Genomic DNA, 27,194 nt, shown 5'->3' with positions numbered 1-27,194 from the left:
TCAAGTTAACAGATGCTCAAAACTGGCCAACTTCTTCATTACAGTAGTGGCAGATGTGGGGATTGACAGAAAATGAGAAACATGTGTTTATTAAATGTTATGAGGTGTGACTAAACAGGCATCAACAGTTAGGCGCTGCTGATCACCTTTCTGGCTGGTTCACAAGGCGGCGGCGGACTTCTTGCGGCTACTCTGCCTATGGTGCCACAGAAATACCTGCGTGAGATGTAGGCCCCGTAGTGACGTTTTCGTGCGTGTGTAGCTGCCGGCTCCATCTGGCCGTCCGGTTTCGGTTTAGCTCTACCGGACAGTCGGAGTTTGTTTTGTCGGAGTTTCAAGGCGCCGAAATTCGAGAACAAATCGATGTTGACGTTGCTAACCCTATCTGAAAATTAATAACTTCAATGAGGGGGCTAATTGTAATAGTTCACTACTATGTTCTAGTTGTCCACCTACCTTACTAACTGAACCGTCTCACTTTCCCAAATACCTTCACCCTTTACTCTGCCACGTCGAACAATGTCTCTATGCCAAAAGTAGCACTCAATGTTTTTCTTGAATCATCACCTATATTATGTTGTATATTCAGGTCACGTATGTACATTATTAGTCCGTTTAGTGACATCGTAAGACGTACGAAAAACCTCGTTTTGAGAGCCACTAGCGGAATATTTTGAGATCCTTAAGCTTTGTAGTACAATAACATAAAAAAAAATTATAGAAGGTGCAGACCAGTTTCAACAAACCTTCTTCCTGGCTCCGGAATATATATTTCTCCTACATAGCATCCTACACAGCAGTTTTCATACAATTCTAATCCGCGTGCAGGGGCCGCGTGCAAAGGACCCTCCTCGGACTTACGGCACGTCAAACACAAAGTATTACCTTTAGATGCAAGTAGTCTGACTTTTCTTTCTTTTTTTTTTTTTTTTTGATGGACCTGTTTCTCTTTATTGTGTCAATATTTCAAAGAGTTGGTTCGTCTTATTACACGACGTTTTACTGTGCTTCAGGTGTCTGAGCTCATGAAAAGCTTCATATGTGTCCTCTTAAGCAATGGAAGCTAGACACAGCTGTGTGACTATTATATTGCCTCCCGAGCTAGATTAATGTTGCGCAAATAAACGTAGATAGCCCAGAGGATAATAGAAATGGCTTAGCGCGAGGCCCAGACAATTGGGATTTCTCCAAAGAGCCGATAGTTTCTCAAGACTCAATAGTATTGCATTCTAAAGCATGAATTCGTCTAGTCGTTTTATGCAAACGAATGTCGGTAAAATGAGGGTCGTTTCTTTTGATTTAGATTTCGACAAACTGTCTCATCAGTGAGTTTCCGGGGTAGAATACCATTGGACTGATGCCAATGCTATCGAATGTTCTTGAAGAATGATTAATTAAAATCCCTTTACAAGCACAGTCCTGCTAAGTAAATACACTATTTATTACGCGCTATACATTAGTGCTGCATACTATGATTATCATTGATATGATTATGATAATTGATCATAGATTGATACACAACAGTACAGAAAAATTACGTTAAGCAAGGATTCGTGGTGGTTGAACTGGTTGAACTGGTTGGTTTGGTTGATTTGTTTGATTTGTTGACTTTAACGTCTCAAAGCGACTAATGAGAGACGCCGTAGTGGAGGGCTCCGAAAATTTCGACCATCTCGGGTTCCACAGCATATGGGCGCCTAGCTTTTCGCTTCCATCGAAAAGCGGCCGCCGAGACTGGGATTCGAGTTCGCATATTTGGGCACAGTAGTCGGGCGCCATAACCACTGCGCCACCCCGGCGTGGTGAGATTAAATTGTCCACGTATTTATACGCCAATGCTTTACGTTGAAAACCGCATGCTTTTGCTGCGGATAGACACATTAGATTTGCTTTTTTAGATGACGATTTGTGTTAAAATTGTAATCCGTCGATCCGTTCCTCGCCTAATAATTCTATCAACGATTCGGTTTAATCCACTTCGAATCCACACAAAACCTGGAATCGTGAAATAAACACTCGGTAATAAATTGGAACAATAAGTGATATGTATTAGAACCACGTTTGATATGTAATTGACTCAATTTATTACACGTTCACGTGGTACTTGAAGTGTTATCTGACGCATCACATCCACCGCTACTGTTGAGGGTGGGCAGATAACACTAAGATCTAGATTACAAGCAACACAAATACAACTGCCAGAGAAAACTTAGTAAAGGTTAGTAAAAGAATGCAAGCGACATGCGCCACAATGTTGTCGCCTAAATTACTTTTTGTAAAATATTCTGGTATCTAAACTGACCGCGCACGCCACGATAAGAAAATGGCTTCTAATTCCCTTGCTTTATATTACGCATACTCTGTATCGTTTTCCAACAGTACTTAAGATGTCGACACTGTTGAAGACAGAAGGGGAGTGCTGACTCACAGCGAAGATTTATACAGAAAGTCACGCACGATTTATAATTGGCAAGACGAAAGAACTTAATGAGAAAGTTAATCACAAAAATCACTTCGCATGTGCAAGCAAAAGCAAAATGACTTCATATCGTTTGATGCCGTCGTGGACAGGCCTAACTGCACTGTTATATTGTTCTTCTTCTTTTTTTTTTTTTTAATTTTATACGCTTCACAAATTTCTCTATTGCGCAGCTCAGGGTGACAGAACATGACGTCACTCTATTTACTGACTACTATATAAATATCCAAATTGTGCATGTTAAAATGTTTTGCGAACTCACCCGTCTTGCAATCTTGTTTAGATTCATGGAGAAGCTGCTCCAGATGTTCACAACGCTATGCTCGTTCTCAGATGCGTTTCGTTCGAGGCGTGCGTGGACCTTACGCCAGCGTCCTGTTTGTTAGCTGGTCGCACTAATAGCGCCTGGGAGGCCTTCGGCATCGTTTCGCTGGCGCGTGCCCCGCGTCAGCGGCCCGCTAATAATTGACCCGTTGCTCGCTGCTGCTGGTGCTGCCGCGTGGCCCGGGCACAAGCTCTCCCGCCTGTCCGAGGTCGGGCGGGGGCCAAGCGCTGAACGAGGGCGGTGACGGTCGTAAGCAGTCGCCCGGGAATGCCGCGCCCCGTTCTTATTCGGCGCTCATTCAGTACTTGCTTACGAAATAGGTGCCCCGGCGTCGCTAAAGAAAAATAAAAGTGCCGAAAGACGGCTTTGCGACGTCGCTGAAATAGGAATGGGGGAATGTTTTTGGAGGAGAAAATAGAAGCACTAAATGACGGTCCGTTGAAACGGCTGAAGAAAAGACGCGACTGCATGATTAAGTGTTCAATGTTTTATTACGTTCCCAGTGCGAGAAAAACAAACAAACATGGGCAGACACTTAAGACTGCTTGTGTGAGAATGCGAGAGCATTATACTGACTATGAGTCGTGATCGTGAATATGAGCCACGGCTATGCGTAATGTTTGTATATATAAACTACAGCTTAAAGTGCGTCACTAGTAAAGTACAGAGTAAAACTGCGTTAAACAGTGTGTATGAGACATCAGTCATGATTATATAGAAGGTATACGCTTCAACATTCATGAATATGCATGTCCTCTTACATACGTTGGCATCGTAAACCGCTGTGGTGACGGCAACCGAATTTCGTGCTACGTACGACGCCGTTGCCGCTGTCCCACCAGTCAGTGCCGGGCCGTCCCACCTGCCAAATAACACCTGCAATACGCATGGTCCTGAGGTGGACCGCGATTTATACTGCCCAAGTTGGCAGAAGCTGAGATATTAAGTCTCACTTTAACCATGCCACATGAACATGCCCACATGGCATAGTAGTAGCGTTTGACTCGGAATCAAATGGTCCTGGTGGGCTCCATGTCAAAAGTGCAGCTAAATTTGGCACCTTGTGCGAATTCCACCATGGCATGTTTTTTGGTGACGTCACACAAGTAGTAGACCAATTAGCGCCCTGCCATATCAGCTGCCTTGTCATATGCATGACAAAACACCACAATCGAGGGACATATTTGTGACTTTCCGATCCTTTTCTTATACGCCGCCAGCTTTCCTCGTAATAGGGCTAGAACTGCTTCCGCATTAAAAGATGTCGACTTTATTTTTTACGTCCGCGCACGCTGAAAAGCCAGAGGCAGCGCTAGCAGCGACTGACTGATGCCGCTGCCGCCGCTAGCGAGTCAAGACAACGTGACCGCGTAGAACACCGTCGCCGCCATGCAGAAAGAGGAGGAGAGGGTCCCCCCTTCTTCTTGCGTGGCGACGAAGGTGCTCTCTGGTTGCCGAAACGCCGGCTCGCTCTCAGCTGATCATGGTGCATCCCGTTCACACTCGCTTCACTCGCTAGCGGTGTCAGCGGTGTCAGTCGCTGCTATCTGTTCGTCGCGCAACGTTCCTATGGGCCCACGTGTTGCTTCCCGCAACCTTACGATAACTCGATTGCACTTCATTTCTCCGACCACAAAGCTTCTTTCATGACAGCCAAGAACTGTTAGTGGAGTGTTTCTTGAAGGAATACGTGTGAAAAGTTAAAAAAAAGTTGTCTGTAATTGTACATACGTGTATTGCTCGAAATCTTTACCTTAATCTATCGAAAAGGTGAAACAGCTGACGAGCTGCGCTCAAATTTCGCATTAGGAAGTAACGTAATCGTGGGCAATTTTTTAATCACGATCAGCTTCAGGACGCTGAAATCCTTATACAAGCAACCCAGTTATCAGTCAGACAATAAAAGCAGTTTAAAAAAGTGATAAGATATGTCTTATGGAAAACCCCTGCATTCAGTCACTTTCCATTGCCGACTTTGAGGACAGTGAAATTGAGGCTGCGGTAAGCTGAATAATTGGGTGGATGACTAATTGATAATTTATTGATTCATTCACCAGCTAGACTGGTTGAATGTTTAACTGAAAAGTAAATTTCTCGGCCAATTGATTGCCTAATTGATCGGCTGTCGGGCTGAGAAGTCAGTGAACTGATTGAAGGTTAGCTGCAAAAAACTGCGACACACCTACGTTACCCCGGAAGCTGCGTTACGGTGCGAAATATAGCACGCAATTTCATCCTCTCAAGTAAACGCAGGCTACACTTTGTGTGGCTCCTCTCTTCCCCTCACACTTTTTTAAACGACGATTTTTGCTCATCAACATCTCAAAGATTGACCTGAAGAGTAACCAGTTCTCACCATGAGGAGGTCGCCAAAATTTGCACGAACTTAACAATAAATTGCTAAAGAAAAGAGGGTTCAAATTAATGCCTTCAGTGCTCGGTCAAACGCACACGGTGTATTTGATACGGAACAATGCCAATTTCCACTGCGTAGCACTTAGTCGGAAGTTACTAGGCAGGTTGGCGCTAGCCACCACCTCGATTCAAAGGGGTTCCATTAAATTCAGTGATTCATTGTGCTTCTAGACAATTGATGGAAGAGAGTCACGCGCTTTGGAGTCATCGCGCTATCGTAGCAGAAATTATCGTCCTACGCGAACCCCGCCGGGGTGGCGCAGTGGTTAAGGCACTCGACTACTGTTCCCAAGGACTCGGGATCGAATCCCGGCCTCGGCGGCAGCCTTTCGATGGAGGCGAAAAGCAAGGTGCCCGTGTGCTGTGCGATGTCAGTGCACGTTAAAGAACCCCAGGTGGTCGAAATTTCCGGAGTCCTCCACTACGGCGTCTCTCATAGCCTGAGATGCTTTGGGACGTTAAACCCCACAAACCAACCAACCATCGTCCTACGCGACCTGTGAATGAGCTTTTCCAGGAGGTTTCTTGAAATGATGATCAAGAAACTGAGCATTTTTTTTCTCCCCGTCTGTAGTAGTAGCGTCTTTGTGACAGGACCCTTCAGTTTGAACTTTTACAATCATTCTTCCAATGATAAAATTATGCAAGGGAGAGGTGAGAGGGATGGGTGCCGCCTGAACCAAGTCAAGTCACCTTTATTTGACACTACATGGATGCCAGAAGCGCAGCGAAAAATCCTGTTGAAAAGATTGGCAGAAGGGCACTTTCACGTACAGTCTACAGTAATCAGCACAGTAGAAAACAAGACAAATCAGTTTGCACTTAAACATAATACACACCAATAGCGAACGTTCTGATATAAAAAAAAAAAACACTGCAGGAAGTGCACTAAAATGTTATGATTGATCTGGCGCGATAAAAAGGCTGGTAGGCTATAATTTAACATCTGACGTCCATAACTTTTCGTATTTGCGGAATGTAGAAATGATCATGGGGGCGCGTACTTCAATTGTGGGGCTTGTACTCCAGCTTGAGTAAGGTATTACCAATTAAAATATTAAAGTATGAAAGTAATAACTACTAAAATTATTAAATAAACTATTACCGATTACCCATTACCAAGACCACTGGATTCCGTACCGGCATTCGCACTTGGCACTGTTAGAATGCAACACGACTGCTAGCTACATCACGCGGTCATATGTATACTACGAAACCTTTAAAAAAATGATAATAAACTGGGGCAGTGCCTGTCAACAGTTGGCAAGAGGGGTTTACTCTCGCATAGAGCTATACACTGTGTGTCACCTGGCGCTTTAAGCATAATTCAATCTATGTGACTTTTACGGGATTCATTTAAGGCATATTTCAGTTTTCTCGCAGAGGACACCCCTCACTGTCACACTAGACTGTTATGTACGCGTGTAATTCGACTACATTTTTAGTCCATGCCCATAGGGTAAATATGAACGGCGAAAAAGATTCTGGAGCTGTTGGTTTCGGCTCTCTTTGCGAGGTCAGCTATGAAACTTTCTTCACAGCGCTAAAGATTTTCCCCTTCTGGTTTGACCGCTATTCTCATTAAAAGAACGAACAAGTGACGCTAATTTAGTTAAAAACCACCTAGACGAACTAACTTGGCGCAATACAAAGTTTTCGGCCCTTTCTTTGTTCCTCAGCGTCTTCTATCGTTTTAGGGCTGCTAATGCTATCATCTGTTGCTTGAACTAAGTGTTGCCATGTGCCTTCCTCATCTCCAGCTTCAAACGTCATCCCCAAACCAACGAGGAGCACCCGTGAGGAAATAGTACAGTGGCGCTATAAAACTGGCCTGCTTCGAGCATAATTCGCGACGGCACATTGCGCAGACTCCGGGGCACCCAAGATGCTGCCACTTTTCCTCTCGTTGCAGCGGCCGCGGCAGCACCGACCGTTGACTCAAGGCAGCAGCGCCTGGTCACCGCTCCGGGGCCTGTTTTATCGCGTTTGCTCGGCCACGGGGCGGACCATGCATACAACGTTGTTTCAAGGGGGTCTTGCGCGCCCGCGCGCGCACTCGGCAGGCAGCACTTGTAAACGTCCACACACTGGCCAGCGGCTGCCGTGGCGGCCAGCCTGCAGGCCCTCTCTCCAAAACGGCGGCCGGCGCAAATAACCAGCTTCCTGCGCCGCCGGGAGCCTGCGGCCACCGTATGATGGTTGTTGCCCGTTTAATTCTTCGGCCCGAGTTATTTCCGGCCACGGCGCCGATGGAGCCTCCCGTGAGCTTTTCGAAAGTCGGCCCTTCACTACTCCTCCTCCCCCCCGCCTCCCATCGCCACTGCGGCTCCGGCTTTGGCGACGGCAGAAGCAGAAGAGGAGAAGCCGTAGCCGCGGGAGTCTTCGGGGCAGGAGACGAACAACACCTGCGAAAGCCTGGCACCGGAACAAACGGTGGCAGCGGGAGTAGCGGACCTCCAAACACAGTAGCCCCCTGTCTTCGTTGGATGCCGCCGGAATGACAGCCCTCACTGAGGACTCAGCGGGGGCGCAGGAGATTCACGATGTGCCCTCCCAATTGGCACGGCCGTTCCGTCGTATTGGAGGATTGTTCACCGGACTGGAAGAGCCTGGATTGCCATCGAAGATCGGATCTGCCGCCGAACGCACGGATCAGAATGCCGCAAGCCAGTTGCTATTGTTTGTGTGTTTCTATGGACAAGCGTGGAGAATTGCTGCACTCGGATTCTTCTTTGTCCATTTCGATGCTCCGTCCTTGTGAGAAAGCCTTGCGTCTGCCAGGGATGGCGGCCATCCGGGCAACCGAGACTTGCTGATGTGAAGGGGCTTGAAAACAGAAGAGGGGCCTTGATGCTAGCTGATAAGCCAGCAGCCGGAGACAGCCTCAAATGACAGCACGCGTGACCGGTGCTGCATTAACCCGAGTCGACGTACTAGCTCGGTGAGGTTGAGTCAAGCTGGAGCTGGTGGGCACAGCGCGATGTCAAAACATCGAAAGTCGGCGCCGCTGGAAGAGGGCCGGCCAGATTGCCTCTGCGACCCATCGTCATGGTTAAGGGCTCCCATACTCATAGGATCATTTGTGCGGGACTTAAGTGGTGTACGTTTCCTCGATCTCAACAGCTTGAGTTGACCGGTCCTTTTACTTGAGGATAAACAGATGAACGTGCTTGGAATCTACAGTGTTGACATATCCTCGCATTGGCCACACCTTGGGCGTGGGACAAGCCAGATATGTGCCTCTACTATGCAGATGCGTCTTCAGTGAGGTGGAAACCGCTGAGCTATCTACAGTGTGTGTCGTGGCTGGTGAACGGGAATTTCAGCTCCAGTGTGATGAACGATAAGTCGTCGCCCGCACTGTCGGCGATGGTGTTAATGCTTAACCAAGGCGTAAGCTACAAAAGGAAGTACTGCGAACAGCGACAACCTTTTGCTTAGCAGAGGATGGTTGAACAGCCTGTTCAGTTTGGAGACCTTAGTTTCTGCTGCAGGGCCAAGGACAAGTTTATATGTGAATCGCATCTTGACGACCAAATAATGATCGGCCGGGCTAGGTGACTGCTGCGTCTTTTGGTCGCTGCTTCTCGGCGCAAGGCGGGTTCATTGCTCCTGACGCCCTTAACGACATGCCAGACAAGCAGCCGAGGCCAATGGCCCGATTTCTTGTACTTGTGCAATGAGCTATCCCTGTAGACGGCCAGTGTAGCTGCGTCCGTCAACAATGGCGTCTTGGCTGTTGCCACGATGGAGGCAGCGGGCTCTGGTTCGACGCCGTCGCCACGTCACGCTCGCACGTCTGGTGTCATCCAGTTGGGCGCAAGGTGAGCGCCGAAACGTGAAACGCGCTCTTTCTTTCATTTGTTAAATTTAAGCGTTATATTTTCTGGCTTCTCACGGTCGACTTTGGCTGAAGTTTTCGAGGAATTGAGAGCACCAACAACTGGTCGCTGATCACTAGTGCTAGTTGGTGTGCCCCAAAATGTAGCCTGTGATTGTGCCAAGACGTTCGACCTATCGCGTTGGGGTAGGCAGGGAAATGGCGTCGAATAGACCTACGCGCACTGAGAAAGTCTCAGTCGCCACGCCCGTGCAGCAGCTCGTTGTTTGCACCGGTAGCACTCGAGATTCGGGGACACGTCTTGCTGCAAGAGGTTAAAAAAAAATCTGTGGGGCGAGAGGGAAGTTGAGTTCTGTTCTATGTTTTGCTTTTAGATTGTCTCGACATTCTCAAAGACAAAACATAGGGCTTCATAGTCATGGCATTTTTCACAAACCTAGAAAAGTAATAAGAAAACTACTCAGATAAGTGTCGCCGATTGTGTAATCATGTCAAATGTTAAGAACAGTTTTGTATGGAGTCGCCGTGAATAGTGTGCAGACTTGGGCCCCAAAACAGTGAATATGTGCATGAATTCGCTTGCTGGCTCTTTGTGCGCGTATAGGGCTCGCGATAAAGTGGGAAGATTTTTTTGTTTTGACATTGTGGAAAGGAAATACGCTATAGCAGGTTCTCAAGAAGTGGGGGCTATTTTATGATCCCGTACGTTTAACACAGAGTACGGTGGAGTTTCCGAAGCTTTCAGTGGTGGTGTTTTCCGATGGACTTGTTGTAAGTTGAAATTTCTCACATTAGGTGTCCAAAAGATTTCACATTGTTGATGTTATATAATGAAAATACATACTAGCACATCCGCAATGTGTTGGATTACAGGTTAAAGTGGAGTCTCGCGCTGCGTAAAAAGTAAAGTGACACCCGAAGCGTGCTGATACATTTCAAAACTTCCGGCCGGGTCTCTTTTATTATGCGGACACAAGAATTACTTGGTCACAGCTTTCAGCCATTCGAAAAAACTCCAGGGCGTTACATGGTCTCGGCAGAAACCTTGGGTCATGCAAGGTTTAAACAGTAATGTTTTTTGTTTGGATTTCACAAAAAAAAAAAAAAAAAGAGTCAAGAAACAAAGAGCAGCCGATTCGCACGAACTCAGTAAATAGAGAACTGCACGTTTTAACACTTTAAAGGATGCTGTTTCGTCACTCTCAAGGCGAAACATAAGCGTCCTCTTAATATTTCTAGTTGGGTATGGAAACAAAAAGTGTGCTGTAATGCCGAAACTGCGGTGTATGATAGTTGAAGAGCCCAAGTGAGCTAAATTCTATTTATATTTACTTTACTTGTCTCATCGCGTAAACGTGTTGCAGAGGGGATGTATGGAGAAATATAGAAAAACGGAAAAGCAGGAAACCAAACAAAATGCAAACAGAAAAATGATGCTAATTTAAGATAGGCACACAGATACAAAAACATAAAAAGAATGAGTCCGAATATGTTCTTTACCACCATGTTATGATGGAGTGACATAGTGAACTGTGAAAAACAAGAGCATTTTTAATCGACCGCAAGTTTTGCATATAGTGGTTCCAGGACAAAAAAAAATAAAAACATATAAAACGCGAATACGAAACTATATTAGCGGAATTATTTTACTACAGAAAAGGTGACACGAGCAGTCAGAAAGAACAAGGTCTAAAATGGCACTAGTTTTTAATCTTTAATTAGTTAATTATATGAGGGGTCTGCACACGAGGGTGACTTCTTATGGACGGTAGTTTAACTCGAATGATATGCGTGGGATGAATGTAGTAAAAGAGTTGCTTCAAGAAGTGGCAGCATGAACTTTGAGAACCCGATCGACGAGCTTTGAGTTATAAGATGGACGAGTGATGAACTGACGATGGTTTGAGATAATCTATACCATCACCTGTTTGTTTCTTGTTTGGGTTCGTGCTTCTCATGATTTTCAGTTCGTCCTTTCCTAAATTTGCATTTTATGAAGTAAGCAGATCTAGGACAGTGCGTGGTTTAAAGTGATCAGCTTTTTTTTTCTTCATTGCTTTAACGCCGCCTTTGCGGTTATGGTTGGGTCAGCTCGAGCGTGCCGAGTTATTCTGAACTAGTTCGAAAGAAGTGGTGTCTGTCGAAAGTCTACGGTTTGAAGTTGATGGCGCCTATTCTATGAAGGCCTAACTTATGTTTTGTTTTTTGTTACTCTGACTGCAGTCGGCTTATTAATAAAGTGCCGATGTAGATAGTTCCGAATGCGGTCTGCGTTTTGAACAGCCTAGTCTGGGCCGCGCTTCGGAGTGAGGCTTCCTCTCAACCCTTGTTCATCTTTCTTTGACTTTCACTATGGTCAGATGTTCTGCACACACCTGAATACTTGCAGCACAAGACAGATTATATGTTACTGTTATGGAGAATATATCAAGCTGGGAAGAAATTAGTGCGCGACGCCTGCATAACTTTGATGGTGCTAATATTTGACCGCATGAGCCAGGTTGACACAAGTATAGAAAGGCTATCGTCATTTTATACTTATGCCTTTTGTAGCTGTTTGTGATATCATGGGTAAAAAAAAAGCTGTCGTCAGTAATAAGCGAGTAGGGGCGCCAGTACTGACAGACGCGTCATTAATATCAATTAAAAAAAAAAGAAAGAGGACTTAACATGGAGCCTTGTCGTGCACCAGATCCCATAGACATAAATGGAAAGCTGGCATTTTTACAGAGGCAAAGTGATTATTGTTACTAAAAAAAATACGCTTTCTGCATTGATAACCTGTGGTGTGTATTCAGACTGCATTTCGTCAAATGCGTTGGCTGAATAAACGAAAACGCATTCAACCTGAGAGTGGCGGTAGAGAACTAGATGCAAAGAAAGTGAATGATTTGTGTTGGATCTTTCGGAAGCATGGTTTTCAGAATATCTGCTGTGCTGGAGTAAAGATTTCGATATGCACCAATATAAGCTGTCTCTGAGTTGTGTGCTTGATGCTCTCGCGAGCGAGATGGGTCGGTGGCTTAAACGGAAATGCTCGAGTCCAAATTTAGGACTCGAATTCCATTCGTCGGCCAGTATACACCATAGTCAAGCGCCTGCTGAAACAGTTTACATGTTATATGATAGGAGAACATTTCTGTTCATTTGAGGAATCCAGCGCTAATTTCGTGCACATAGAAAAATAGCACACTTTTAAGGAATCTACATTTTTCATAGCACCGTCTTGACCAACTGTAGCAGGCAAGATAGTTGCAAATTGACGAGATGGACTTGACGTTGGCACGGTACGCGCAACAAGGAAAATGTTTAATTCAAATACGTCATCGAAGCAGAAATTTTGCGAGAAACAGGCACAACAGTAGAGTCATCTATTACTGTTATGATTATGGACACTCCTTTAATTCGCGAGAAATTAATTACAGAAAAAGTATATTTTGCATCTTTGCAGCCTGATAAGTAGGGGGTAGCAGCATTATGATACGCGGACCAACACCCTTAGAAGAATTTTATCCTTGCTACATAAAGTAAGCTTCTGCTTGTTGGTTGTTTTTGCTTGAGAACCGATTCAGAACTAATGCACTTGGTGGCTGAGGTGTAGCAGAGAGAACTTTTTCGGGTATGTCAGTGAACATAACCTGTTATTTATTAGAGATTACATCCCAGTTATCCTGGACAGATGGTGCGCCGAGAGTCCAGAGGTAATGAGCGATGAAGAGAGAAAGCTTTGTGGTTGAACATGTCAAAATTACAATTCTCATAGTCGTAAACTACTTTGTGTCTATCTCGGCTAATTGGTGGGCCGATGGCTGGCTGATATTGTAGTTAGGCAGTGGTCGCTATAATATTACCCATTCCGGACTCTTTCATTGCGGCGTATATCGCTTACAGACATTAAACAATTTCAAGAGCACCTGAATTTTATTGGAAGCCCCAAGACAAGAGCAGATTCCTGCTCTGCATTTGCACCCTCGTGCGAGCGGCGTATATCGCAGTTGTTTCAGTCGGCCCTCTGAGGTCGTGGAGAGCGATGGCTCTCCCCTGCGGGGTTGCCATTTGGCGTCGCGTTCTCCTCTTAATCTTGACAGCGTGCTGTCGCATATGTCACACTGTGCCTATGCCCGACGACCACTTTGTCACCGATGCGGCGGCTTACCGTGAGTAATGATGATGGCGAGACAATTGAATCGATCGGCAGTGATCTGAGCAGCTATGCCTTGGTGCGTGCGGCAGGCAAGCTTTGTGGCCCTAAATGTCAGTATTAATTTACAACGGACATTTGTGCCAGAAAATGATGTATCCTTAGCAGAATGCGCGGTGTTATATCCCGAAAGAAGAAAAAAAGCAAAGGAGGAGACCAAAGAAAAAGAAAAAAAAGGATACCTAATGCGCCGTAATCTGTCTCTGATAGGTGCCGCATTCGGTGGTGGGAATACGCTCGCGAATCAGAGACCAGGGAATTTCGAAAGTTTACTTTTTTTTGTTGTTGCTTATATATGTGCTTTGGTAGTGGAAGTCCCAAAGTGACTCAGGCTATGAGACACGCCATTAGCGTGCTCTATCTCTCTCTCTCTCTCTCTCTCTCGCACTCACGCTCTACAAATTTTGTCAATGACCAACCGAGTGCGTTAGGCGCAAAACTTTTTAAACCCTTAGCCAGTTCTGAAGTTTAGGGAGAGGGGGCTAAGAAATGTATCTGGTGCTAGAACAGCCGCATCTAAATCGGCTACAAATTATTACTTAATGCCTCTTGTGTAAAAACTCTTACCGGAGAGATATTAGATCCATTTTTAATCACACGCAAGAAGTTTCCTGACCTCTTCTAACTTTTATAGTCTAAGTCTCCGTTTTCTGTCGCACGGTGCCTTTCGCTATGCCTTTCCATTCATTTATTTTTTTTTTTTTTTTGACAGCCATGAAATAAAAATACCTGAAGACCAAAGTGGCTTTTCAGCTCCGTGATGAACAAACTTTGGTCTTCTGGTACGGCTGCCGCCTTCTAGAGTGCCGCAACTTGCAACCACCATAGACGCCTTTTGCGCTCATGTATATATATTTTCACATTAACTTCGTAGTAGTCCCTGTGTTGGCGCCATCAAAGTTAACTCAAAGAATGCGTCAGCTCGACTCCACGGAATGACGTCCCAGTTTTGTGAATTCAGTGCGCGCTTTTTTCTCCGGCCACTGCCGAGGCATGCTTTATTAAGTATTGAATACCGGCGGTTGCGACGGGGCCTGCTGGACGAACTCCAATTGGAGCGCGTCCTTCACCAATGGCGCGTGTGCATCTGCGAAATTCTGTCTTGCCCATTGCTTCGCCGCCCGCCAGTGTAGCTGTAGAGATAGATGGAACGTTTTTCAGAATACCGTTATTCGGAAGCGGGGGCAGTTAGGTGCTGTCGGACAGCTGACATTTTGCTGCTCAAATGACGCGGGAATCTCATTTAGGCTCCTTTTGATGTCGTTTCGGAAGTTGTATAGCACAGTATGTGGTAAAGAGAACGGTTTCCGGCATCTTAGGAATGTTTTCATGGTTGTACGTTTGTGCGTATGTCGTGGCAAGGTTTTCATGTGTTCATCGCAACGGAATCATGAGCTTCCATTAATCGTGCGCAATCAATCAAGTTGCGATGGGGTAGTGTGCTCAATATATTCCCAAACACCGACGTAATTATTCCATTCCGTCGATATGCTTCTGTCCGAAAATTCGAGAGCTCTTTATTGAGCGAGCTTTTTATCATGCATGCGTGCGAGGCCTTTTGAAGCAGCGACGTCCAACTCGATGAAAGTGAGATTAACGTTAGTCGGAGTACAGTGTGGTCGGTTTATTGAATGGTCGAAAATTAGCTCCTCAACGACGCTACCTGCAGTGAACCTGCACAAAAAAAAAAAAGGACTTTTTTTCGAGAAATGAGACAGCCGACGCGAATATTGAAGCCATCAAAATATTTTCCCCCAGATAGTTTTGCCCACTAGACTTGCTTAACTGCTTTATATTGAAAGGAGAAACTGACGTATATGCCAAGCTGTGAAGAATAAAATTACACTCTGCCATGCGTGTATGAGCTGTTCCGGGACAAGCGCAAGCCCGTCATGGTTGCTCTCCTCAGATGAAAAGGGGAGCAGGTACCTCATGGTGTTTGTAAGGAGACGGAGTTTGATACTGAGAAACTATAAGACATGATTCCAGTTTGTGTGAAGAAATGGGTATTTTATGGTCTCGTGGATTATTTAAAGGCTCGTACAGTCCTCCTGGTTCGTAGAATGCACGAAAAAATATTTGTTTTTTCACGATGTTTTTTTTTTTTTTTTGTGCGGCTGGTGTGCGATGACGTGGCTTGGCTAAATATGTCCGCCTAAATCTTGCCGAAAAATTTGGTGGGAGGATAGGGGGGGGGGGGCAATTAAGCTTCATCCTTAAGCGTATTATTCGACAGCGTTATAATTAGCGCCCGTCTACAGCTTCATTCCGGATCTTCGTTCGCTTACATGTACTCGGGCACTCGTTTAATCACTCCGCCTTTAATTTGTGCCCCTCTTATGTTACGCATACTGATTAGCGTAAAACCTTAAGCTACATCCTTGTGTGAAATGCGCATATATATGAAGCCCCACATTAACCAAGGCGTACGAATGTGCCTGCCTGTGATAGGAGTTCCGGGTCTCAGTCGGGATCCCAGGCTGCCACAGTGTTCGATTCGATTGCAATCTCGATAACCTCCCATATCATAGCTCAGTTGACAAATCCCCCATCTATGCTATGTCACGCAGTATCGTGACGTCGCACAAGTCGTTGACCAGTCAGTGCCGGGGAATTTTACTTGCCAACAACAACCTGCCTGGCTCGTGTTTTTGGCTCTCAACGTGGACACCAGATTTTTTGGTGAGCGGGGAATCTGACGCTGTGCGTTAAAATCACACATAAACTATGTACGCTAGCGCTATTTTAATCTATAAGAAGAAGAACGTCAGGGGGACTTGAAAAATTACAAACTGATATGTATACCATTCATTACGTAAAAATATTTACTAATCGCTAATGTATTCAGGACAACACTAGATTTCGTTCAACTAAAGTGAATAAAGAATCAGGCAGACGTTCGTGAAAGCTGCTCTACCAGCTACCAGGCAATAGAAAATGCTGAAAATATAACCAACCCTTATACATAACAATAATAAATTGCGTGAAAGTATTTGACTCAGTCGAGCATCAGTAGTCATGCAGGCATTGTGAAATCTAGGTGTAGATAAGAAATATGTGAAACTACGGGAAGATGTCTATACTGGCTGACAGAAACCATAGGCCTCTGTAAAGGAAGTAATATAATTCCCACAAGGAAGAGTGTTAGGCATGTAGAAATAATCTATCCAGTAGTAGTCACCGTTTGCTTTGAGGAAGTATTCAGAGGCAGTTATAGGATACGATTTAGCGAAGATTACTATTAGAAATCAGCAATTCGTTGATAACATTGCCTTGATAGGTAACTGATCAGGGGACATATTTTAAAATATTAATAATGATTAGACGGGCAAAGCAGAGTACTAGGCCTAAAATTAATATGAAGAAGACTAAAGTAACGTTCAGCAACCTTGGGGAAGAACAGCAGTTTACGATAGCTAGCAGGGTGCTTAAACTAGTAAAGGAATACATTTACTTAAGACAAGTGTATGGCCACAGATCCGAATTGCCAAAGGGGAATGACGAGGAGAATAAGATATGGACGGAAAGCATTTGACAATCACTCTGAGATCATGAATTACAGCTTACCAGCGTCCTCAAAGAGGAACGTAAATAACAGCTATGCGTTGGCGGCACTTATCTATCGGGCACAAACTTGAAGGCTAGCGGAAAGGTTTCAACTTACAATAGCAACAATGCAGACAGTTATTGAACGTAAAATGGTCGGTGTAACGCTCAGATGCAGGACGCTTGCCGAATGTGCCAAGGAGCAAACGCAAAGTGTTGTCTTTTGTGGAATAATTTTCTTAGCGGTTTGAAAACAGAGTCCATATTAAGACGACATCTAAGACCATAGACACCGTGAGTGTCCCCTGTGTGTAGTCAAATATAATGTCTCTTTTTTATTAACCGTTAAGGCAATGATTTTAGAGAGCCATACCAACTAGCTCAAGTTGAGGTTTGAACGAATTGTTGATCTTCTAGTCAAAATCAGGAAGAAATGGGCATAGGCAGGACATGTAGTGCGAAGAGAGGATAACCGATTGTCGCTAAGAGTAACAAATATAAGATTACAAGGTTCTAGTGTACGTACACACACACACACACACACACACACACACACACACACACACACACACACACACACACACACACACACACACACACACACACACACACACACACACACACACACACACACACACACACACACACACACACACACACACACACACACACACACACACACACACACACACACACACACACACACACACACACACACACACACACACACACACACACACACACACACACACGCACACGCACACGCACACGCACACACACGCACGCACGCACGCACGCACGCACACACGACACTCCTAGGCCTCGCAGGAGCGTTCGTACAGCTTTATTCTTTTCTTCTTTCCGCTTGCCTTACACGTCGTGTAGTAGCTCACGAATGTATGCTAATGAGTATATATTAGGCCTAAGCGAGGACATGCACGAGAACGAGGAGACGTTAAGCCGCTGATTGAATTCATTCATGCTGATGCGTTGTACCTTTTGTAGCGGAGCCTAGGTGTCTTTCATGTTTTTAGGTCAACCTTGCATTACTGGAAGGCCTGCGCACGTTCTCCACTTCAAAGCGCAGTTTCTCATTGCGTGCTTAGGCGTTTCTATGGAGTATCTATTTAAAGGGACAGACGTATGTTCTGCGCTCCTTACAGACGTAGAGGTCTTACTAGGGCCGTGCTACTGAAGTCGCATCCAACTTGTCCCTTGTCAGCGGCTTAGTGGGACGACCGTTATGTCTTTTTCCGTTTTTTTTTTATTTTACAAACACGCCGATTCAAGCTAGAGAGGCACATCGGTCATGGACTGATCCGCACTTGTTATTATAGCTTGCCACAATGCGTCGTTTATAAACGAGCGACTGTATCGTAGCGGTGGCTTAGCTGTTTGAGCAGTGGACACCGACGCGGGAGCTGCTCCAAGGCTGGGCTTATCTACAACGAAATGCTTGATCAGTTTGGGTCCTATTTGGCGGAAACCAGTCATACCAATGTTTGTTCAAGTTGTGCTTGACTCTTAGTCAAAATAATGAAAGTTCGTGTTGAGGCTTCAAAGAGGATTAAAAATAAAGTTGCTTCAGCCCACTTGAGTATAGCCGCTGGAGTGTGGCTTAACTCTAGTGGAGCTTGTATTGTTGTTGTTGTTGCGACTGTAGGAAGAAGGAAAAAAAAATGCACGGGCCTGCTACTGGCTTTGTAGCTGAGCCACCTCCTCTGCTTCGTGCCGACAGAAAGGAAAATAGAGAAGAAAGAAAACGAAGAGGGAGAGAGACGCGCGTCGCAACAGCCGTCGTCCACCACCGAAGCGGCGGCGGGTGCGATGACGGCCTACAACAGATAAAAATTCGGAGGCAGGCTAGCCCCCGTCGCAAGCGGCGGTGACCCATCATTCCCAGGCCCCCCTCACCTCCCCCGCTTGTATTGCTGTCGACGCCGCGGTTTTATTTCGTCACTTACCACACACAGTGCACCACAAAGGAGAACGAAGCTACGAGAGAAATAAAGAGAAAAAGGATCACTGAATAAAACGAGCATGAATCGTACAATTGATGTGACGTGGTGCTTGGCGTATGCTGAAAATATTTTTGTTTTGGTACGATGGGCGGAAATTAACTAAAATTCGGGGACGTTTTAGCCATTGAAGGTGAGCGAGGAATTTCAATTACTATTTCACAGCGGAGCATGAAAGGAAGCGCCCATGGTCGCCTCGCTTCCGCTGGGTGGCCAAGGAGAGAAGAAGAGGAAGAAGGACGTTGAATGTTCTACGAACAAAAATGCGGGCCGTTTGAGTGCTTTCAATCGCGATGGTGCGGATGTGGGCACACGTGGGAAAAAAAGAATGAAATCTCCTCCTTTGATATTTGGGGCGTGTCATTTTTCGTGTCGCTTGTACTTCAGTGCGCTCCTGCTGTTTGTGTTTTAGAGATCATCGTTCTGGTTTTTAATTTAATTTATCTATACTATTGGCATTATTTCTGTTACTGTTTATATTTCGCGGAGAAAGCCTACGCTTTGATGCCGACTAAAACAGATGCAGTCATTCTGTTTCTCTAGAGTTTGTCGTTCAGTTAAGTCAGGTGCATTCATTGTCACTGAAACTTAACTGTATGTTCTTGTACTGGTCACTTGGAAATTTTAAACTAGAAGAGTTTCATATCGATAGCGAGCAGAGTTTAATCTACATTCGAATGAAGAACTGTCTCAAAAGGGAGTAAGAGAGAGAGAGAAACGCAAGTAATGTTCAAAGTAATTTCTTAAGTGCTGAATGCGAGCTACGCATGAACAACTTCGCGCGATTATGCATTCAGACCAAAACGGCACAACTGTTCGTTCCAGTTGGCCTGCGCTCTTTGAGAAATAAGAAGATAGAAATTACTGAAGAGAGCATCGCATTAGGGTACTCCCAACTACCAGAAACCGATCCCACTGGCAAATGAGATTCTCCTGAATTTGTTTTTACGGAAAGAAAAAAAAAAAAATCAGTAACCCAATCATACTCCTGGAATAATAGTATGAATTTCATAATCTGATGGGAAACAGCTATGCCGCTTTAGCTCTTTTCGTTGGCCTGATACTGTAGATCATACACTATAATGATAAGCAATCTAAAAAGCTTAGGTTTATTACTTTCGTTTAATAGGGTCTTTGCTAAATACTTTTCCACGTGATTTCTGAGAACTCGAAAAGTTTTAAATATGTAGGAGATACCGCGCTTATTCTCGCTACCAAGGATTGTGAGAGATATTATGCACTCTTTCAAGAAGATGTATTTATAATTGTATGCTTATACTTGTTGCGCTTGTGACTGTGCTATTGCGATCTTAAACAGTGGCAAAATATTCAAACCTTTTTGTGGATGGGCAACTAAGCCGGGGTATCTAATGAAGCACTTTTGCAAAGGTTACGAATTATGGTGGCTTTAATCTACAATCACTGCGAGGAAAGAACTTTTAATTTCCGAATAATACACATAAAGCGCTGGTGAAATCTGTTATTGCTAAATATTGCATTATATGGAAGAAGGTCGGAACGCAAAATAAAAACGATTACTACCTGCATAAAAAGAATAGTAAATACGACCACTTACGTAACAGCCTTAAAGACGGCTGCTAAATTGCGGTAGTCAAGTTAGGCGAAATGTTCCGGTCCTCAGTGGTTGCGTGACGCTAGTTAGCCGGGGATTTCAGAACACCAGTCTCACGCAGAAGTAATACCTAGAAAAATAGAAAGATGCATTTAGCTATGAGTTCACTTAACCTGCTGTATAAAGACGAAGTAATGCGTCCCTGTGGTATTTAACCAATTCAGCGGCAGTCTGAACAGTACTGAAACAACAATCGTGGCAAACATAAAAAGTGGTGCTTAGCAACGGCGCAAGAATGAATTTCGCAAATGAGTTTTCACGACAGAGTCGTTTCCTTTCCTCTACATGTGTACAGCCTACTTTGCTGCGCTTGTCAAGCATCACTTGCTCTTTGCTCTTCCGTTCCTCTGTTTTCCAGTTTGCTGGTCAGGGTGGGATCCTGCTCGTGATGACTGTTTTGCGAAACCTATTGTGTCACAGGCACCTGGCAGTGCATCTCCACTCAACATGGGCTGTGTGTTTACGGAGACCAGAATAAGACTAATTTGCATGAAAAGCTAGCGAATAAACCTTAGAGTAAAAAAAAATGAAGAAAAAAAAAGGGAGACTGTTGCGAGGTGAGACAAGTGGTCTGAAGAAAGGGGGATGATTGGGGATTGAAGCTTGTTACGCGCTTTAATGCACTGAGCGATGAAGTTGTCGATGTCGCACTCATCGTGGCTCTCTCCATCTTGTTTTGCCGCAGACCGTCGCTTCCTTGTGGCTAACGCGCTCGTCGACTCGCTGCCCATCATCTACTGCAACGACGGCTTCTGCGAGCTGGTCGGCTGGACGCGGGCCGAGCTGATGCAACGCTCGTGCCTCTGCGAGTTCCTGCACGGGCCCCTGACCGACCCGGACGCCGTGGCCGCCTTCCGCGATGCCCTCGACAACATGGTCGAGCGGCAGACCGAGCTGCTCTACTACCGAAAGGACGGTGAGTGTCCTCCACCTTTTCACCCTCATATTTACCCCGACTGCCTGACTGCCAAGCGCATGGCGTTGCTGAAATGGACGCTAGCAGGTGTAACATTCATATTTGGCTAGTCTACTGTCGTGACAAAGACTTTTATGAGGCTCTGACTTGCAGCTTTTTTTTTTAAAGCAATCATTTAGAATCCCATCCGCTTTTAGTAAAACTCCCCTTACAGCGTACACAGAATGGTAAAAAATTCAGTAATGAAGGGAGAAACTACTGTTCAAAGGAACAGGTGCAGCTCAGAACGGGAACGCAATTCGTTGTCGCAGATGCGAAAACACGTGTTATTTTTTCTTTACATTTCCTATGCGATTATTTTTGTGTGTATAGTCTATACGCCCAAATCCTTCTCTCCTCGCTATCGCTGTGGTCTGTATTTCTTTTGTTTATCGTCTTTCTGTCGCTTTTTATTCCCGCTGGCCGCCACTGGGGTTCTTAAGATAGTAGAAATCGATTTCAGAGGCCAGCACCATTTTTTCTCTCCGTATTTTTTAAAAGTTCTAAGTAGCATGATAACTATTACTTCCGATCGAATATTTTAAAGGGTTATTCTCTGCAGCATTCCTGTTTAGCATTTTGCTTGATAATGTTTGAGATAATCAGTTGTTTGAATCGTGGGAACCCTTTTGTAGTAACGCTGGCGTAGTCAAGTAAAATGCTCACAATTTTCATGAATAATACGGTTTAAGCATGAAATGCTTTTTAATCATCATGATTACCAGCTGGACTATACCCACTGCAGGGCGAAGGCCTCTCCCATACTCCTCCAATAAACCCAATCCTGAGCTAGCTGCATCCACTTGAACATCGCAAACTTCCTAATTTCCCCCATCCACCTCGCTTTCTGCTTTTACCTGCTACGCTTGCCTCCGCTGGGAATCCCATTTGTTACTTTTTGCGACTATCGGTCATCTAAACCTTTGTATTACGTGCATGTTCTACCCAGGCCCATTTCTTTTTGATTTTGACTAGAATGTCAGTAATACGCGTATTTCCCCTAACCCGCATTGCTCGCCTTCTGCCTCTTAACGTTACACTTACCATTTTTGTTACATAGCTCTCTGCATTGTCCTCGATTTAAGTAGATCCGTTTTATTAGCCTCCACGTTTATGCCCTATAGTACCGGTATGATGCAGATTTTATATGTTCTCCACTTTAGGAATACTGGTAAGCGCCATTCAGGTCCTGAGAGTGCTTGTCAAATGCGTTACATCCCAATTTGATTCTACTATTTTTTTTCTCTTCCGTTGTCCGGATCTGCGGCAACTGCCCGTCTCAAGTAGACGTATTCTCTACCTGTTCTGAACTGTTTTTTTTTTCTTTCGAAGCTGTTGAACGTTACTTCAGTCTACGCAATATTAATATTTAGGCCCACTGTTTTCAGATGCTTTTACCTAGCTGATTAATCCTCCTTTAAACCTTAGGTACTTAGCAAGCTACTTTAGTTACTTAGCTAAATAATTCCTTTAATACTAGTGGATACTACTAGAGAGATTATGTCTCCATGTCTGACACCCTCCTTTAGAGGAATTGTATTACTTTGTAGAGAACTCAATGCCTGCATGACTGCTGAGGTTTCTACTGAGTCAAATGCTTTTTCGTAATCTATGAATGCTATGTGTAAATACTGGTTATATTCGCAGCGTTTCACTGTCATACGATTCACTGTAGAGCAGCCTTAAGATATCTTGTCTGGTCCTTTTTGCAGAGTGAATTCTACAATATCTGTAATCCTTTGATTCTGATCTTATTAGCTAGTACTTTAATAAATAAGTGTACGTATATGGATGTTAGGCTGATTCTATATTCGCTACATATTGGGCTTGAAAATGAGGAAAGAGACAAGCTTGCAGTATACATCCATGATGTGCCTGGACTATTCTAAGGTATTTTGTGTTTACTGCAGGCAATTGGGTAAGGATTGTCCTACTGCATAAAGCAGTGCCCTAAACGTACGCATTTATGCGGCAGGTAGCATTTAGTTGCGTTTCTTTTAATGCAGTATTCGTGCATTCTTCGAGGCTATCATGTACGCTTGTCAATACATGGGCGTTCTCTGTAATTCAGGTTAGCTTAGACCTATATTGGGGAGGTGGTTTCTCACTGAAACCCATGTACTGCAACGCTCCCGTTGTGAAGGGCATTGGGACGTTTTAAGACATTTGATGTACACATGTGGACAGGAGGAGAGAACAGATAAGCGGACACTGAGGATCTGGACAGGGCAATGTAGAAATGCGGCCAAGTGTAGAAATGCGGCCGCCTGAACGTAGTCACAAAAATGATGTGTACCCACTTCCCCGCATCGACGACGCCATTGACTGTTTGTATTCTGCGTCGTACTTTTCATCTGTCGATCTTCGATCGGGATACTGGCACATACCTATGCAGCCAGCAGGTGAGAAGACCATCTTCATCACGCCCGATGGAATGTTCAAATTTAATGCTGTGCTATTTAGTTTATGTAATGCACCTGCGACATTTGAAAGATTCATGGGTTCCCTACTACGTGGACTGAAATGGAAGGCCTCTATTTGCTATTTGGACAACGTATATTCTATCTGGACAGAATTGCTGTTTTGATGAGAGCGAGCTTTAATGCTTAGTCACCTCGTCGACGGATACAGTGTCCGAACTTATCAAAAAACCGCAGCCGTTGCCATGTTTTAGCATCATCAGAATGTAAGAACTCCGCAGGTTTTTGGGGCTCTCCCCATAGTTCCCACGTTTCGTTCTTCGTTTTGCAGACATCGCCTGCCCGTTCACGTGCCTTCCCGCAAGGACGCTCCATTCAAGTGGAAATCTGAGTGTGATTCGTCTTTCCGACAACTTAAGTTCCTCCTAACGTTACATCCTATTTTACGGCATTTGAACCCTTCTGCTCCAACGGAGGTGCATACTGACACAAGTGGTATAGGTGTCGGTGTTGTCCTAGTTCAGCGCTATGACGACTGTGGACATGTCGTTACTTGCGCTAGTCGGTCTCTGAGCAAGACACTTCGTTTTTGAGAATACGGCTATACCGTTTCATACAAGAGTGGCCGACGGCACGCAGACGCTGACTGCCTGTGCGGGTTTCCACTTGCTACGACGGAATGTGACTCGGACAACTCCGACCATTACATCGCTGCTTTATCTACGAACAGAGTGACACAACGACCAGCAGATGGAGCTGCTTAGGGCCATACCTCGAACGGCCAGTTTTATCTACATGTATGGCAGCACCCTATGCAAGAAGGCTTACTCAGACACCTACCTCAGGTTCCTGTTTGTAGTCCCTGAAAGCATCCGCCCTCCTGTTTTACGAGTTATACATGGTGATCCAGCTTCGGGACACCTGGAATCTGCGAGAATTCTGCACCGCACTGAGGGACGATTCTACTGGCCGCGGATGCGTGACACGGTTGACCAGTATGTGGCCAGTTGTCCTAAGCGCCAGAGTCACTAAGGAGTTACAAGGAGCTACTAGTGTAGCTCCTCGTATGCATCACCTTGTGGCGCCGCCAAAGGCTGCTTTCGAGAAAGTCGAAGCCAAACTCTTGGGTCATTTTAAAAAATCGCAAGAAGGTAATCGTTTGATTGTTGTATATGTGGACAATTTTATACGGCCGCCCCTCCCGCCGCTACAGCGTACAACGTTTTTTCATGCTGCATTCCGCAGATTTGCAACATGGTCCTCCGAGAGTTGTGTTAAGTGACGAAGGCCGTCAGTTTGCTGCCGATGTAATTGAAGAACTTCTCCGTTTATGTGCATCTCGTTTCAGAAATTCGATCCCTTAACACCCTAAAAAAAAATGGTTTAGTAGAACGCATCAACAGAACTCTCACCAATATTCTTGCAATTCACGTCGTTACATAAAAACCGAGACTGTGCTCTTTCGTTCGTCACATAGGCCTTCCAGGCATGACACCGCAGACTACAGTCTGTTTTTCCTACTGTACGCCCGCTCCCCTCGACACGCTATCGACACCATCCTCCGATTTTTTTTACTGAAGACGACCCATGCTTATCGGAAACATAGCTTTTACGGCGAGTTAGGCATGTTGGTACATATTTTTTTAGAGAAATCATCGCAAGAAAAAAAAAAAAAAAACGCGGAGAAAGACGAGACGACAAACACGGGCGCTGAACTTACAATAGCTTTTGTTGGGGAAGAATTCACTTTTATACGCATTCTGTACAGCCCTGGCTATCCCTCGCGCATGCGCAAATAGGTCAACTGTTTTTGGGAAGAGGTGATAGAGGCTCTGCTGACACAGCCCACCCCTCAGAATACATATCTGTTCAGATTCTGCGATTTCTCTAGTGATGCATTCTTTGCTCTTTCTGGTTTCGGAGGTGATATCAAGTGCCGGTGAACAATCTTGGCAGGTAAGACAGTGACTTGCGAGAAAACCTTCAAAGTATTTTCCCTCGCGCGTATTTTTGATGTTCCTGGCATGCTCTCGTAACCTCTCGTTCACGCATCTCCCAGTTTGCCTAACGTACAGATAGAAGAAATATGAAAGGGAACACGGGAGCGCGTGGCCTAGCTCTGCGCTTCGCAAAACGCTGCCACCAACGCAAGACGAGAATGGGTGGCACTAAGAGTATGCTCTGGAAGAGCAGCCGACCAAGCTTACTTTAGATGCGTACTTAAGGGAATTTGGTAAACTACACCTTCTGTACATTAAAAAAAAAAAAAAAAGGCCGCCTGTGTTTTTTGCCACAGCCACGCTGCTGGGTTGCCTCCGGATCAGTTATCCTGTAAAGCTTGGACAGCTTGCGAGGAGCAGAGAACACGACTTTCATGTCGTAACGCTGGGTTACCTTTTTCAGATTTTGCGACGGTGTGTGTATGTAAGATTTCACTGGTACCTTCTGCCTACGCTGTGCGCGGGCATCGCACGTTTGTGCCTTACAGCGCATCTTCTTCACTTAGGAGGCCTTCAGTGACTGCAACCAGGAGGTGGTGAGGGTACCCAGCGCTCAGCAGTCTTTGGGCTTGGCGGTCAAACGCTGCTGACACAATATGCCGGCAAGTATTGCCGAGAGCGTGCTTGAGGCACGACATGGCAACAGCTCGTCTAACGAGCTTCAAGTGGCCGGAATTGAAGGGCAGAATTGCTTTGCTGGCGCGCGGTTCACAGCTCCAGCAGACACCATCATCTTTAAATTAAAACCGAATATATAGAAATCTAATTTGGCCTTTGACTGAGAATTTGGAGGTGAGGTCAAGAGGGTTCATTACCATTCCGAACGCAGCTAGTACATTTCTGCTAACACATTGAATCGCCATGAGTCACAGTCTAAAACAACTAAAATCATCCTCATAACGAAAAACCTTGATAACATTTCTGTCCATGAGGAAAGCGAGCAGTTGACGATCGAAATGAGCCAGCAAAATGTCACTGAGAACAGAGGTTCTGCAGGGCCCGATACACATACCTTTCTTTTGCAAGTGTGGTGTCCCTTCAAACTCGATGTAGATTGATTTGAGATAAAACTTTAAACGTTCTAAAAACCGAAATGCAACCCTCACGGTGTTACAGTTCGAGAGTTTCAAAAAGCTACTCCCATGTATAGGTTTTGCAGACCAACGAATGAGTTTCGAAATCAGCGCATGGCAAATTAAGAAAATAAAAATAAACAATAGATCTCCCGTTACGCACACGCGTGGCGCCATTTACGAAGGTACACAAAACACAGCAGTCTCTTGTGGCTCTGACCAAAAGTTGCACATGAGGCGCAAAACGCGTTACAAACTATATTCATAAATCAAAGAACATGCCGCAAC

General features: G+C 45.1%; 1 protein-coding gene across 3 annotated transcripts in view; it reads left to right on the top strand.

The window, feature by feature from the left end:
- Positions 1-27,194, top strand: part of sei (potassium voltage-gated channel seizure) — a 283,246-nt gene that overhangs the window by 80,119 nt on the left and 175,933 nt on the right. For all 3 annotated transcript variants that reach the window (XM_084593794.1, XM_084593795.1, XM_084593793.1), the window contains exon 2: positions 21,144-21,374. In XM_084593794.1, coding sequence (XP_084449920.1) covers positions 21,144-21,374 — 231 coding nt within the window. The remainder of the gene's footprint in view (positions 1-21,143; positions 21,375-27,194) is intronic.

Source organism: Amblyomma maculatum, chromosome 2 (assembly GCF_055883805.1).
Source record: "Amblyomma maculatum isolate TAMU_Amacu chromosome 2, ASM5588380v1, whole genome shotgun sequence".
Taxonomy (NCBI): Eukaryota; Metazoa; Arthropoda; class Arachnida; order Ixodida; family Ixodidae; genus Amblyomma; species Amblyomma maculatum.
The sequence above is the reverse complement of the archived record's forward strand: the minus strand, read 5'-3'. Positions and strand labels throughout refer to the sequence as shown.